General features: G+C 52.8%; 1 protein-coding gene across 4 annotated transcripts in view; it reads right to left on the reverse strand.

Annotated features, from left to right (window-relative positions):
- Positions 1-16,631, reverse strand: part of Pde10a (phosphodiesterase 10A) — a 399,000-nt gene that overhangs the window by 167,388 nt on the left and 214,981 nt on the right. The window contains exon 1 of one of the 4 annotated variants that reach the window (XM_005083007.4): positions 10,483-11,403. The exons of 2 other annotated variants lie outside the window; for them this stretch is intronic. In XM_005083007.4, coding sequence (XP_005083064.4) covers positions 10,483-11,383 — 901 coding nt within the window. In that variant the 5' untranslated portion in view covers positions 11,384-11,403. Of the gene's footprint in view, positions 1-9,510; positions 10,447-10,482; positions 11,404-16,631 lie in introns of those variants that run through there. One more of the 4 variants, XM_013122750.3, reaches the window with a different exon arrangement.

Genomic DNA, 16,631 nt, shown 5'->3' on the forward strand with positions numbered 1-16,631 from the left:
GTGACACAGAAAAAGGAGTTGATTCACCAACGGGGAGGGTGTTGATCTGTGTGCTGTTGTTGTTGTTGTTTTCTTTTTTAAATATTCATGACTTGACATTTCAGGAGGACAGAAAGCGACTGAAGAGACTTCAGGAGCCTGGGCACAAAAGTCTGACGTCAGGGGACACGTTAGAAACAACAGCAAAGAAAAACCTCGGCCACTCAGGGCTAGGGATGCCTAGGGATGCGGCACGCCAGCATCTCCGTCATCCCTGTTCTCCAATGTGATCTCAGAATGGGCAGTAAAACCAGAAGAGGAAGCAGTGCAAGCTGAAGTCCCCCTCTGACTCTGAGTCCCGTCTATGCAACTAAACCTCCTTGTGAGGCCAGAAACAAGTGGGAACCTGTATTTTCATTGTCCTTTCTAATGTAAGTGTGCCCGAGAGTGCGTGTGTACGGACACAGGCGTCCTGCACTCCTTATATTCTGGTGGTGGTGGTGGTGTTTCGTTTCACTTGTTTGTTGTTTATGGAGCAACGCGCTCAATCTTACTTCTACAAAAAACGACCCAATGGGCTCCTCCAGGTGGACGCTCAGCCAGAGTCCCACCTGCACCGTGTCTACACCACGGTGGAAGCCACTCCGATGGCACAGAATGATAACGGTCCCAGGTGAACAATTTATTGGTTTGCTGGCACATACATTTTTAATACTGATCAATACTGACAAATTGCCCTCTTCAGAGGCTGCGCCAATTAATGCTCCCCTCAGGAAATTGCGGGAGGGTTTGCCTCACACAACCACCAACAGCGTGCTATAAGGCCAATCATTAACTCGTGCGGCGCCGGCAGGTGAAAATGGCACCCGTGTTGTTTTGAAGAACACTCATCCTCAGAGGATGCAGGACACTGTTTCAGAGCGTGCCTCTGTCTTCTCTGTTGCCACACCTCTTGCTCACACACACCCCTGGGACTGGCTTCCCTCAACCATTTCTGAGAGTTACCGCCTTGTGCCTGAGGCCAGGCCCTTGGCTCTGGCTTTGAAGGGAAGCTGAAAGTGGGAAGTCACTTGGCCACTCCCTCTGGGCGGGGCTCCTGTCCAGGGCCACACAAAAGGCATCTCTCTTGTCTTCTTGTCCAGTCAGTCCTTCCTTTGGTGACTGCTGGAATTTGAGTCACATTTAAAAGGTTCCCCCTGATCTGAATCCAGAAAGGATTTTCTTTCTTTTCTTTTCAGCTTCTTCTTTGTGCTATTACATATATTCTCCATATGGAATTTAATCTGAGCATACAGTGTATGGGACGATGTCATTTTCTTCTGAGCAAATAAAATCTTGTCCCCATACCATCTATCTCTTCAGCCATCTATCTTTTCTTCTGCCACGTGAGGTGGGTACACACAACGCCCTGTGTGCCTGCCTGTCTCTGGGTGTGCTATGCTCGCCTGTCTGCCTGTCTGTCTGTCTGTCCGTCTGTCTGTGGCCAGCAGCACTCTATTCTAATCACCGAACCTTTATAACTGGCTCTTTAACCGGCCTTAAAAATTAGATGGCACAGTCAGTCACAAGAAACAGAGGAGTATGACCCAATAAGACACAGTGGCTGGCAAAGTTCTGATCCTGGGTCACAGAAAAAAAAAATCTGAAAGCACCCATGACCCCTTAGACCAGTGTGTAAAAGACACCATTGCCAGGTATGGGAACCATAGCAATGGACCTCTGAGACACCACTTGGCCTTTTTTTCTGCTAACAAAGTTATGACAAGCAGTGCAGACACCAGTGTGGTAGTGGTGGCATCTACAGCCCCATCGCTGGGAGAGACTGAGGAAGACATGGTCTTTGCTTGAGTTCAAAGCCAGCCTAGGCTTACTAGGCCAGACCCTAGATCCCCGTCCCATAAAAAGTCACATAACTTATACACACCCCGCTGCTCTGCACCAGGCTGCACGCCTACCTGCCAGTCACCTCTTCCTCCCTCTGCCACCAAAGAAAAGTGCTCCCTCATGCGGAACTTTCCTCTCACGGAACTTGCCAATTCTGAGAAGCCCAAATCTGCCTGTGTTTTGATAAATAATTCATCATCTCCAAACACGTGGCATTGTTTCAGCACTTCCCATGCAACACTTTGTCTTGGCTACGCAGAAAATGTTTCCATCGAGTAACAAAGGCTCTTAGCACGGCCCGGGGAAAGCCGGAGTCTAACCCAAATGTGGGACACCCAACTCGTTTTCTTCCTTTGGACCCGGGCTGCCTGTTCCCCCCCCCCGCTGACCTCACTGCATGTCAAGCATTGTGTTCACGGTGACGCAAACGCCTGGCCACTGGTGCCAAAGAGTGTATTTGGGTTACATGGAAAAAAAATAATGAATAAAGTTCTGAGTCGTGCAGCAAAGCCCTGCAGCCACACTCTTCCGTCACCCCTCCCCTTTTAGGAAAGCCAGCACCTTTAAAGGGCCATTTTGCTCAAACACCCTCCCTTGTGCCTCCAGTGGATCGCTTAAAGTGTCTGGGGAGGGTGGATAGAGTATATGAATAAACCATTTGCCCCACCCTAGAGGCAGACCGAGACTAGTGGAATACAGACCCCACAGGGGACAGGATCTGAAAAACAGACCCCAAAGAGGTCAGGATGCACCAGGACCCACAGACGCACAGATGAGAGGACCCAGAAAGACCTGACAACAAGAGAGCTGGACAGACAACCGTCCTCCCAGCGGAGGTCCCCTGGAAAAGGGAGGGTGACGAGGCCGCGCCTAAGCTCCCCAGCTATTTATCTGTGGATGGCACACGAGGCCCATTGCAGGAGGAGACGTGGTCCAGGGGCAAGGAGAGGCAGATGCCCAGACGCCCTGCAGGAGCAAACCGAGGGACGCAAAATGCCCCCTGGGAAAAAGATGCCACGGAGCACTCTGTCCCTCCAGTGCCCACTTTCCCCATGGACACTCATTAAGATGTGTCATCACATCCTGGCGTCTTGCCGGGGTCCCTCAGGGTGGCAACTCCATGAAAGGCAGGAGCAGGCCATCCTTGACCCCACACGCTGACCGCAATCATTAGGACGGGCACGGCTCGCGTGTGGCACTCGGTATTAATTCCATTCGTGTGCCGCGTCTAAGCGCACCTTCCCATTCCCGAACACGAGCCGTGGCTGTCCCCGACAGCCACAGCCCACCATGCTGCTCTGTGCGCCATTCTCTTCACATGGCCCTACCGCCATGGCGCCCAACCTATGCTCCCTCAGTCCTGGCTTCCTCCATCCGCCTCTGAGTGCACTGTTGTTCTACAAACCTCAAATCCCTCCCCTTCCAAGACAACACTCAGATGTCACCCCAGGTGTGAGCCGCAACCGCTTCCCATTAGGAAGTGTGTGAGCCGCACAACAGGCTGGCTCCTTAGCTCCTCCGGGTGGTCTGGAATCATTTGCTCTGGCTTGACCCCCTTGTCCCTGTCACTCTTCTCGCCCCCGGGCGGATGTCTTCCTAAGTCACTGACTCTCACAGCTTCCCTTCCAAATGTCCACACCTCCGGTCACTCTCCCACGCCCATCTAGCTGCTGGTTACTAAGTGCCCCCTCCCAGGCACCCAGGGGACCTTGCACGCCCCTGGCTTTCTCTTCACTCTCCCTGTTCCCTGCAAGCTTTCTCTCAGGCCTGGCACTAATGTCTAACCTGCTCCATAGGGCCAAGATGCTGGACAGCTGAAGCGATGATGGGAGGCTGGCCTCTGACTCCCAACGTGACACGGCCCCCCGGTCCCCTTGGGGACTCAGCTGTCCCAGGTCACCCCACCTCACCTGGTCCTACGTCCCCTGCAGAGCTGTCAGTTCCTTTGCCTCCGTCTTCAGAGGCCTTCGCTTCAGTAGATGGCCATTGGGAAGCAGCCTGTGGGATGAAGCCACACCATCACCCGCCCATCGCTGCTCTCCATCCCACGACGACCATGGGGTACCTTACTCCACAGGTCTCCTCATCCATGCTCCTGTTCACATGCGGGCCACTGGATCTTACTCGGCCCCCGAGGCTCCTCTTTGAGTCCTGTGATGAGTCTGTCTGTCCCCTGCCACACCCCCCCAAGTGTTCAGCTCACTCCTGTCTGATGCACACTCTTCCATTCTCCTCTGCCCCCATCTTTCCCGGCTCTCACTCCTGCTACTCACTTTGGAATCCACTCTCCAACGAGCCTTCAGCTACTGCCTCGGTGCTAGGGGGTCACTATCTTCATTTCTAATCCACCTCAGGCCAGGTTCACCCTCTTATCCCTCAGGCTTCGGTGGAGACGTCCTTCGGCAACCACGGCTGTCTGTTTGCCTCAGAACCTCCAGATTCACACCGACTCCTCGTGAGGGCACCAAAAGCTATGCCCCTGTCCTTATTCTCCAGCCCGGGGCATAGGAAGACTTCATCTACGTGAATTCTTAGCATCTATTATAGCTTGAGCACCTCAGGACCACCCCTCCCAAACCTACCAAACCTGCCTTGCTGCACGGGCACACTTCCTCCTGGTAACCGGAAGCCAGGGCGCGCATTCTCTAGAACTCCCCTGTAACAACAGGTGTGAAGCCCACGTGATGCCTCCAAACACCTCACAAGCCCTCCCTTACATTTTTATCTCCACTGTCCCTAGTTCAATAATCTCTGTACACTCCCTTCCCCAAACAGCCCGGAGATTCTTTTCCCAAAGCAGACTCAGAGGAGCCTCTTCCGGAGCCTGACTCATGGGACTCGGCGGCTCACAACCCTTCAGAAGCCCCCTAGTACCAGGAGCCATGTACAATTTTCCCCAATTTCCATAGCCTTGTGCTGGTCCAACCTATGGACTTCACCACACACCACACACACATCGGGCCTGCGACTCCAAACTCCAGCAGCGCAGAGTCCATCTGCCTGGCCGCTCTTCTCCGACTGCTCTGCGCACCAGGGCTGGCCATGCTGCATGACTCGGATCCTTCCAGACGGACCTTCACAGCCCAAGGGCAGCTAGCTCTCAGTATGAACTCCTCGCCTACCTTTTTGGTGTGTTTTGCTTGGTTTCTGGGTGGTTGCCGTCCACACCACTAGAGGGCAGTAGAGAGCAGGTACCGCCCAGGCCAAGACACCCAGGACCTATGAAGGTGCACAGTCTATAGCCCTGACTGACTCCCACCCCACGCCCAGCTTTCCAGTCCAGTGTCTATGAAGCCTCCCGTCATGTCACCTGTGTGTTGCCACGTACAAGGCCTCCCCTGCTGAGGACTCTGCCACTGAGACCTGCCATGCTTGCACCATGGAAGTTCTGCTGGCTTTCCTTCATACCTGTCAGAGGGACGCCCCTTACAAGGAGGCCTTAGCACAGGCCCGAACTCCTTTCCCCTTCCATGGCTAAGATCTGTCTACAACTTCTTTTTTTTTTTTTTTTTTTTTTTTTTTTTTTGGTTTTTCGAGACAGGGTTTCTCTGTATTGTTTTCAAGGCTGTCGGTCCAGCCTGGCCTCGAACTCACAGAGATCCGCCTGCCTCTGCCTCCCGAGTGCTGGGATTAAAGGCGTGTGCCACCACCGCCCGGCCTGTCTACAACTTCTAAAGGTGCCTTCTTTACCCAAAAGGTTTCCCTTGGGCTTTTCTGCCAGGCCAACTCCCTCCAAGCTGGGGTCTGCTCTGGCCTCCTCCTGAGCCTCCTCAACCCAGGAGCAACCCCACCCTCTCCTGGAGCTGCAGGCCCTGTGAGGACTGACTGCTCTATGGAACTCAGCGAAAAGTCTGGGTACAAGACCTAGCGTGTCAGGTTCCTTTCGGGGAACAGAAGGCTCTGTTTCGTGGGCGCCTTCAGCTTCCTCACACAAGCCGATAACGTAGCCTCCTCATGCATCCACCATTGCCTTACCCTAGGCAGCAGAACACACACCACAAGTCCCCGCCCACAGTAGTCCGCCGCAGCTGCCTTCTAGAAAGTCAGCCATGGGCAGTAGTAGAAGTTACAAGCCAGCAACATGCTTGGTGCCTGATCTGCTCTCCTTCGCCACAACCATACATTTCCTGCCCCTGGGAGTTTTCCCTCAGACAGTCTTGAAGGAAGGACCTCCCCAGTGGCAACCGTGCTAACTGGCAAAGCGTTGTTCCCCACAAAAGGCCAACCCTGCCTGAAGATCACCACGCTCCTCTTTGTTCTAGGGCACAGAATGTTGCGTGTGCAAAAATCCCTCAGAGAAGCCTGGCGTTGGTGGTGCATGCCTTTAACCCCAACACTTGGGAGGCAGAGGCAGGCGGGTCTCTGTGAGTTCGAGGCCAGCCTGGTCTACAAGAACGAGTTCCAGGACAGCCTCCAAAGCCACAGAGAAACCCTGTCTCAAAAAACAAGACAAAGATCAATGTATTGATCTGAGACGGAAGGCATGTCTTTTAACATTCTAGTTCTTTTCTCATCTAAACTTTTAGGAGCGTCCTCTGTGCACACAGGTCTATTTCAAATTAAAAGTGGGATTTCTTGGGATTACATATTAATAATCTGAACGGCGTAACACCACCCAGTTTAAATAGCTTTGCCCTTTGGACTGCTGACCCGGCCAGAAACCAGCTCAGCCCTCCACAGATAGCTGATGACGCTCGCCACCCACACCCAGACTGGCAGGAATTCACAGCTTGCTATTCGGGTCACCTGTTGGGGCACCCGTGTCTGTAAGCCATGTCTTTGGGGGATATCCTACACACCGTTACCTTGTAGACCATGTGTAGACAAGCTGTGAACGGGCCTCGTGCTGGACCCTAAGCCTGGTTTCCCCCTGCGGAGTCAGCTTCATGGGGCTGATAAGAACACCCTAACCGTGAATCTGCTGTTGTCTGGAGTGCTGGGTGCATTTGCCTTTACAGGGATCTTGTTTATCTCGGCGTATCCTAGCATCGGCCAAGCAGCCCTCATGCCCCGGGGGGACAGTTCAAGAGTGGCAGGTGACAGGCTCACAAGTGGTCCTAGTGTGTACACCTGCTGTTTGGAATACCTGAGAAACACGCAGTCATCTGCAGCGGGGAGGAATTCGCGCTCCGCACTGACGAACTTTTCTGGCCTTATTTCCCTTGCCTCCCTCGTGTCCTCCCCCACAACCCCCCCCCCAATCTCCTTTGCATGGAGCTCTCTCCGTTCTTCACAGCAGCTATCCGGTGGAAAAAAAAAGGCACTCAGAGACATTTGTGGGCGGGGGTATCTGCGGCTTCAGATTGTCACCTCGAGATCCCACAGGTGTGTCTCCTGCTGCTCCCGGGAGGGGCCTCCCCTAGCCATGCCAACCTCGCATCCACAATACCGATGAGGGGGCACGGGAAGCCCGTACTTGTTACAAGCAAGCTGACTGCAGTTCCTACCACTGTGACACCCCCACCCACCCCACGCAAGATGAACTGTAAGGACACTCAGGGACAGCTGCTGTCCCTCCATGGACAAGATTGTCCCCACTCAGCCGGCAGCTCTCCCAGCAGCAAAGGAGAAGCAGAGAGGTCGAGAGGTCAGCAGAGGACAGGAAATGATGTGAATTCAGGAAAGGCCTGGTTCAGACAGAGCGACAGCATCAGACAGGAAGACCACTTGGAGCACTGAGCATCCACAGAGAGCCTGCTTGGTAGGTTCCTTCTCACCCTGGCCTGTCAGCCCAGGATAGGTCTGTGGCTTCCAGGTGCTTGAGAGAGAGAGACTGGCACATGGCGTTGGGTTCAGACAAGTGTCTACCTGGTGCATGGTCAGATGAACCAAAATGAAGAACAAAACAGACAGGAACAGAACTGGGCTGTTGTACCTTCCACACGGGGTTTGCCTCCAGACAGGAGAGCTGCAGCACGCACTTGCCCAAGTAGCAGCTGGGCTCAGCAGCCTGTACATGACAGTTTGTTTGGCTGACAGAGAGATCAAAGTGAAAGAAAAAAAAAAACAGATGCAAACTCCACAGGGACACATCTGAATACCTCTGTGTATTTTCACTTCCTCGGAGACTACACAGGCTCTTTCCAAACCGCCCCCCTCCAGAAAACTGCCAAGTTTCAGATACTTCAGCAACTGAGACCCAGGTGGCCTGTTCTTTGGCCACAGAAACAGAAGCCTAGAAGTGTGTGGTGCAGGGGGGCAGAGCGGAGAAAGGCAGAGCTGGAGAGGCAGAGCCCAGAGAGGCAGAGGGGCGCCTTCCCCTGGGACAGCAACCCCCTCTTCTACTTTTGAGTCAGGCTGTTTGCAAGTACCCAGCAGTGTCCCACACAAAGCCACAGGAGCCTTATGGCTCCCATCCACACACACCCAACCTGCTCTTGGGGACAAGAATGAGCCATGTGCCATGCCAGGGTTGGCTTCTCCCGGTTGGAACCATGTGCAGGGGCGATCCCTGGAAAAACACCCCCCCACACACACACACCAAGGTAGGGTACCCTTTATTACCCAAGATAATTCCCATCTCTCTGGAGCAGCTCGTCTTAATTCAGAACCATAATTTCTACCGCAATGCCAGCCCCATCCTCAGACAAAGACGGCATCTTCAGATACACACAAACCCTAACCTCAAAAAAAAAAAAAAAAGTGTTCTAGCCAAATCTCCCTCAGGCACCACTTGGTGCTGTCAAGGGCAGAGCCTACAAGTATGCACTTGAACATGCCTAAACACACATGTGTGCACCAGTTGCCAAAAGAGAAAAGATAATTTATTTTGTAAAGTTTTAAAAAAAATAAAATGTACATCAGGAAGACCCAGGACAAGCCCAGTCCTTGGCCTTAGGTTTATTCCAACAACCTAAGGGAGTCTATGGGCCCCACCTTCTCCCACCCCTCCAACCCAGGACCAATCCATAGAGCCCTTCGTGAGAAGTGTAGTTAGTCTCTCCTGACTACAATTCAAGGGGGAAGAGTACAAGCTTATGCATAAACGTTCAAAGCACAGCACCCTATAAATCACAAAAAAACACAGGTTGGGGCTAGGAAGGCAGGACACCCAAGGGAAGCCTCAGAACTACGGGTCAGCTGGGAGCACAGCCCACACCCTTTGAGGCAATCCAGTCCACTGAACTAGCAAGTCTCAGCAGCAATTTGCTGCACACTGCCTGCAGACGTGTGAATGGTCCTTGGGCCATGCGGCCACCATGACCTGGCCCATGGCCGGGAAGCAGGATTGCAGGAGTCAACCCGGTCCTGGAGGGAACATAATCACCCTCCTGGTGGCTGTACCCTTAGGGTTCCTGGGCATGCACCTACCTAAACCAGCTCTGGTGCTGAGGAGGATCTCAACCCAAGTATCCCATGTCCCAGAGCCCAGTTCCGCCCTGGTCAAGGATTGAGTGGTCCTTGTGAGCAGTAGCAAGAAAGCTAATTTGCAACCTGGTGGAGAGTCGTCCTGAAGAAAGCTAGGCGAAAGCGCGGCTTTCCAGCAGACTCAGACAAAGGCTCAGTGCGCACGCGGTGGACTGTGGCACCAAATCTAAGCTCTGGGCCCAGCGAATGCCAGAGTCCCACGGATGAGCCCTCTCAGAGCACAGACTCTCCCACCCGGTCCCATCTGGTCCCCTCCCGAGCCTGTATTGCGGTCCTCACCCTGCTCGCCCTCCATCCACAACCTCAGCGACTCCTTCCTCTGCGCATCTGGAGCAGGGTCTTCTCTCAACATCTCCTGCCTGCCTCCTTCCTTCCAGGGAAGCAGTGCCTTGACTTCTCTGATCAATCTTGTCATCGTCGTCCCCCACCCCACCTCCCCATGACACGCCCTCTGCTGCTCCTTCCTGGGCAGGTTTTTTCAACCCTGCACCCAGGAGTGGAGAGACAGAATGGCCATGCTACCTTGGTTCCAAGCAAACCCGAGGTGTCTCTTTCTTCCATGCTAATGCTCCATTGTTCCTCTGCTTTCTTTACCCGCCCAAGCATCACCAGCTACCAAGAATCTGCATGAGGTGGGGTGGGCTGAGGGGGGGATGCGTCCTCTTCATGAGGGTGTGTGCATCCACTGGTCCATGCACCAGAACACAGCCACTGCAGGCGCGGGCATGGTGGGCACAGTCTTCCCTTACATTTGGAAGCCTCAGGTTCCAGAGCCCTGCCTGCCCCCACCACAGCCGCAGGAATCCAGTGGTTTGGATCCTCGGGACCCCCAGTGGAAGGAAGCGTATATACTCCAGTCTTGTGGTCACAGGCTGGAGAGAATCATGGAATGGTGACAAACTTAATGGGATAAGTAATAAGCCAGGTCAGTGTGGCCAGGGACAGCTCTAGGGAAACAGGTTACTTTCTAAATGTCTGGTTCCCAACACCCTCCGGGTCACCCTTCCTCTGTGCTCACGCGGGGCTTGGGAAAGCCCGGGGTCCCTATGCTGACGGGCGGTCCCGAACGCCCGGGAGGTGCCACCAGCTTTCCGGGGCCCACTGGCCAATCTCGGCCCGGTGCACACACACCTTGCCGGCCACCCACCACCACAACAGTTGCTTCCTCACCCCACGATCCAAGGCCCCGACTCGACCCCACCAAGCGAGAAACCGCCCCGGCGGCTGGGAACGCGAGGCCGGACCACTTACTGGGGCTGAGGAAACACTCGGTCAGCCTTCGGAAGCAACTCGCATTGTTAGAAGGTCCATCTTCCATGTCGGAGCCGAAGAGCAGCGGCCAAGTGGTGGCGAGGGGGAAGGCGCCGCCTCGGGGCCGCCACGGAGTTCGGCCACCGGGGGCAGAGCCGGGGCCGAGGCCAGCGCAGCCCCCGCTGGCGCCCGGAAAGCCCGGGGAGACCGTGCGGCGCGCGCCCGGGTGGAGGGGGAGCCGCGGCGGCGGAGGTGGCCGGGGCCCGGTACGGGCTGGAAGCAGCAAGCCTAGGATCGCAGGCGAGAGGAAGAGCCGCCGCCGCCCGCCGCTGCCACCGCCGCTGCGGTGACTACTGCCGGGGGGAACGCTCAAGGGAGCTGCCTCTTGTCCTCCTCCTCCTCCTCCGCCAGCATCGCCGCCGCCTCCTCCTCCAGCCGCCGCCGCTGCGCCCTCCCTTCTCGGGAGACGCACGGGGAGGTGGAAGGCAGATGAGGAGGGGACAAGAGGGGGAGGGGGCAGGGGGGGCGGCGGCCAGAAGTACCAGGAAGATGAAAAGGAGGAGGAGGAGGAGGGGATAGGGGAGGAGAAGGCGAGCACCGAGGGAGCGCGGGCCGCCACCCAGCCACAGCCACGGGCGCTGAGCACAGACAGAGCGCTGGGGCCCCCAGCGGGGTTGGCGTGGCCTGCGGGAGACAGGGACCGGGACAGGGGCTGGGGTGCCGCAAGCTCCTCCCGGCCGCAGCCAGGCGGCTCCCGGGCCAGACTCAGGCCCACTGCACTCCGCCCGCTGGCCTCACCGCGCCGGGGTTCCTGACGGACTTGGCTGCGGCTGGGCTCGTCCCCAGCTGCTGGCAGCAGGGCCTGGGAGCGGGGAGCGAGCCGCTCCTCTGGGCTGGCCATGGCCCTCCTCCCCAGCCTCCAAGGGGGCAGGCGAGAGGGCGCGGCGGCCCGGACTCGGCGGGCTCCGCCCCCGCAGCACCAGCCCTCCCCGCCCCGCACAGGCTCCGATCCCGTCTGCCTCTCGCGTCTTGGGTGCCTCTCCCTCTGGGGGTTCACATCGTGTTTCCTTTGGGATTCAAGAGGACCCCAGGCTGGGGACGAGTCCCGAGTCGCCGCGCCTCGGTACAAGCTGGTGCGCACAATCTTCGTCCTTCCCCGCCGGGCGAGGGGCTGCAGGGACGCTGCCCGCGGGCGTGGCGTGGTGTGTGCTCGCTCGGAAGCCTGAGCCGCAGCTACTGCTCCAAAGCAGCGGAGAAAAGCGCCGCAGTGCCGCTGCCCGTGGAGGCGGGCGGCGGTGGCAGAGGCAAAAGACGCCCACTGGCGGAGCAGGCGCTCCCCGCGCCACCACCGCCCGCGCCCACGTTGAGCGTCCGCTGGGACTCGGCCCCCAGCTGCGTCAGGCCCCAGCACCCTGGGACTGTGCACATGGTGTATGCCCCTAGCCGGCCAGTCTCCCTGACAGTGGTAACATCTGGTCTGGCATTCCAGAATCTAAACCCCAGCCAGGCAGCTGTTCCAGCAGTGTGCGAACCACATCCGCCTGCGGGTGACCTGAGCCAGGGAATCCTCCCTTAGCCGGCCAGCACAATCTACTGAGCAGGGTTTGGTCAGAGCTCCCGCAGGGAAATTCAAGTTCCATGTTCGGACACTTAGCAGGAGTTTAAAATCAAGGCAGAGTTCCCACTAAGTCTTAAAAAGGCAGTTCGTCCCATACCCGCTTTTGAACGAACTTTGTGTTTCCCAGCCCACTTTGTCCCAGTGGAGCTAGAAGATAGAGCAAGCCAGGGCTCAAACACGAAACTTTCTGAGTTTATAGCTCTGAAACCTAAAGGCCATATGTCGCCAGGAGCTTACTTGGGTCCCCTACTCCAGCCGCCTGCAGTCCAGCCGCTTCTGTAGAGGGAAAGTGGCCCGTTTGGGCTCTTTGAACAAGGAACTTGGGAAGCGGGGCGCAGTTAACTAGGCAGAAAGCACAAATGCGGGTGTTGGCGTTTGGCGCTCGCCTGCAGGGACCATCTCTGCACACCCGGTTTGAGTGTGCAGTAGTGTTCTCGATGCCTCTTGGTAGAATAGTCAGGGTCCATCTTCCCCGAGGAGAGAGAGCGAGTGCCGCAGCCCAGCAAGGAAGGGAGCACTTGCGTCCTGCCAGGGGACCGTCTCTCCTCATCAGAATTTTCTTTTTTATTCAAACTCTTCCATGGTTTTGGTCTGCAGCTAGTTTCACACTTTTGTGCAGTGAAATCTCTTCCCGATTCCGGATCCTAAACCCCTAAGAGTGCAAAACAAACAGTCACAGTAGCACCAAATTGCCCAGGTGGCACTCCAGGGACTGGGGTGCTTCGGGAGTTCTCTCCCACATAAAGCGCCTGGGAGTTTTGGGAATTCCAGGACAGACTGTCTCAGCCTGTCATTGGAGCAAGTTCTCCTTAGCGAGGGATCCCTGAGTTTGGGAAACAAGGAAATGGTACTATGACTCTTACCTTAGGGGCTAAGAGTGCAGAGACTTTGTTTTCTCATCCCCCAAGCCCTGACCCCAGAGAAGAAGAAGAAAGAAAAGAAATAGAACGAGTGTTGCTACCGGGTCTGTTTTTGCGCCCCAGGCTTTCGTCTTCTGAACTGCTCAGACCCGACCCTTGCTTGCTTGGCTGACAGCCCCTTAGTGCAGGCTTCCCGGGACTGGATGCTCCTGCAAAAGCGATGAGGTAGAGAGAGTTTCTCCTTAAAGAGTTCATCCTTCTTTCTTTTCAGGGCACGCCTTTTCTCCACGTCGCTGTCGCTTTAGGCTTATTAGTTGTTGGTTTTTGAGTTATTAAAATGGTTTTCCAGGTAAAGAAAAATTTAATTCTAGGTGGACATAAGTTACCTTGAAGGCGCATAAAGCGGATGAACAGCATTAAACTCTCGTGAAAGCTTTTCTGGACGGAGTCAGCCTTCTTCCTATTTTCCATCCCGTTCCCGGCATCGCTTGCTGGAAGGGACCCCTATCCTGAACAAATTAAAAAGTCACAATGTGTAACGATGGAGGGCTCGGAGGAGGTGTAAATAAACAATTACATTTTGATCGCCCCCCCTCCGCCCTGGCGTCCACGGTTATTTCATTTAAGTCTTCGGGGCACATGACCACTTTGAATTCCAAACACAGATCTTAAGGCTTGTGGGTCTTGGGTGTGGCATTTCTCTTCCTTTGACGTTTCTCTGCGGGTATATTCGCAGGACCTTGTCGCAACAAACCCCTTGTGAACAAATGCATCACTGAGCTTCCAGGAGTGCTGTGGTGGTATTCCTAAACTTGGCCGCATAGTTAGTTTTGAAATGATTGTAGCTTGACTGGACCGCAGCTGTGGATGTTAGGGGACCTGGCAAAGGGAATCAGGTACCCGAGCTGTCTCAATGCTCTTGGTGAAAAATGATTCCCCTCGCCTCAGGTGAAGTGTCAGCCCAACTTGCAGGGACAGAAAACTAAAAGAACAGTAAGACAGCAGTTAGCATCAGCAGACACCCGATTCACATAATTTAAATTGTGTGCTCCTAAAATACATCGTTCAAGACAGCACCCAAGAAACGTGGAAATAATGGCTTTCCTTCAAAAAAATGTAATTTTGTAACTATCTAAAGCTAACAGTCAGCATGGTTAATATTTGATTAAACTTTCTGGTAGACCAACAGATGAATGTTTTTCAGTAAATTTCTGCAACTTTTGTATCATTTTTCTGGGGAGGGGAGCTGTTTCCCTTTTAAAATGCTAACAATCTCAGTTTGTTAACATATAAAAAACAAAGTTAATTTAATGTTAAGCTGACTTATTTAAACAGAAAAGGGTGTGTGTGTGCTCACGCACGCTCCCCTTTCTCTTTACCTTGATTTTAACTTTTAGAACTTTTAGAACTTATTTACAATACAGAGCCAAACTTCAAAGCTGATTCAGACTCAGATCATTTAACTGCTAGTGGTCATTAGTACTATTTATACAGAGAGACCTTCTGTGTTCTAGTAAGATGACTTACCCACTGTCTGGTGTGGGAAACAAGGAGTTTCTCTTCCAGACACTTACCCAGGATCCCCTAAACCCAAGTCCCTTCAGAGCTGGTTCTAAACTGACTCACCAGGAAGTTTCCTTCAACTCCCCTCACCCTCAGCCCACCACAGTTTTGGTTCTAGACTACTGGAATTTGGTTCTTGCCAACACATCTCAAGAAAGTTACCTTCTGTCTGTGTAGTTTACACTGACAATTACATTTTTAACAGCCTGGCATGGGGCCGGAGGAGATTGCTATCCCATAACACTTAATAAAAGACAGACACTCCTTCCTTCCTGTCACCTGCTAAAAGATTACAAATGTATATTATTGCTTATGTTAGCAAACCTTGCTAAAGGGATGGTTGTATTCTTACAGTACTGTCATAGTAAAGTCTAAAAGAGGGGGGAAGGACATTATAATTCTATAAGAAAAATATTGTAGTCAATGCTAGGATGGGGAAGTCTTGAAAACAAACCAAACATGGTAAAAATAATTTCTTCAGTCACTATGTAAGCTCCTATCTCACCAATCGAGTTACTTTGTGAATTCAAGCATTCATTATTTATGTGATAAAACAAATAGCCAGTCTAGTTTGCATTATTCTTTCCATAGTAAATATCAGAATACTGTCTAGTTATTTTGATTTGTTACAATATGAATACTTCACATAAACCTCAAGGGTTCATTTCTTCAGAAGAAATGGTTATATGTATTTCTTGACGGTAATAGGGTCCAAGCAGAAATCTTTACTGGTCAAAAGTGTAATATTTCATTTCTTCATGACAATAAGTTTTACACAATTGCTGTGAGTACCCAGTCCAGAAGGTACTGTGTTAGTAAGTACCGCTGAGGTTTTATAGTGATGCATATTTAGTTATTTGGATAACCATGTTAACTTTTAACAGAACTCCAACACGACACTGATGTTTAACCACCCAGAACCAAGTTTCTAAGTTTTGCCTTTAAACAGTATCAAATCCCTATAGAAACCCATGGCATTTATAGGATACTGAACTGTTTCTTAGTGCTCAAGGCCAAACAAAGTTGGAACACACCCAGGAGCTCTGTTTCAATAACCAGCATTGCCACCAAACTTTCACAAATAAGATACAGTGATTTCATTTCAAAGCAAAGAGAACATTGTGTCTTAAAAGCTCAATAATAAACCTAAAATAATCCTTCCAGAGAACTGAAGGTCATTCCCCACACTCGAGTAGACAGCCAGCAAGAGAGGCATCAGGGGTGCAGAGTACATCCTATATGGTCTTTCCTGAAGCCTGGGTACCAAGGAGTATTCAGGTATTTGAGAGGGAGGTGCCCAGAAGGCCTCTGAACCCACCTTCCAGGCTCATGGCTCAGAGCCCCCCACAAGATGTCATGCAATGGGTATTTTCTCCACTTGCTATGTAAGAACTGTGGCAATATTTTTATCTAATTTAAAAGTAAAATTTGTTTATTAATTTATTATGTGTTCACACACATCGCAGGTGGATGGGTTTACAGGGGGTGGGGTCTGTATGCCATGTAGCATGTATAAAGGTCAGAGAACAACTTTCTAGGGTTTTTTCCTCTTCTTCTACTGCTGTTTCCCAGGGATTGGATTCAGGTCACCAGGCTTGGCGGCAAGAGCCTTTATTGGCTGAGCCATCTTTCTTTTGGCCCATAGTTTCACTTTAAATGGTCAGACTTTTATTATGGACCTCCACAAGTATGTTAGAGACCCGAGGCAGTTATAAGAGAAAAGAAATACTTGGATTTGACAGCTCAGTCTCAAAAACTGCCCGAATGGTTCCTTCACCTAGGAACTGATTCCTTTCTGTTCTTCTCAAAAGTAAGTAAAGCCTGATCCAAGGCACAGGTGGGCATGTTGATTCTTGTCTCATTTGACCAGAATTAGCTGGACATTCAAGAATGTAAATCTGCAGCAAGGGGTTGGGGGAGCTGTTCTCATGTCTGGCCTTGGCTTTGGAAGACGGTGGGTTTTAAAAAGGAAAAGGCAAGACTCTCTGTCTCTGAGTTGCTATTATTAAATATGTCAGAAGAGCAAAGGAGAGAGAGGGATGGAGCGAGATGGGGAGAGCACTTAACAGGGTAAAAGTGTGCTGCATTAAACAGTGTGCAGTCTAGTC

The sequence above is a fragment of the Mesocricetus auratus genome, unplaced genomic scaffold, assembly GCF_017639785.1.
Source record: "Mesocricetus auratus isolate SY011 unplaced genomic scaffold, BCM_Maur_2.0 Super-Scaffold_100018, whole genome shotgun sequence".
NCBI lineage: Eukaryota > Metazoa > Chordata > Mammalia > Rodentia > Cricetidae > Mesocricetus > Mesocricetus auratus.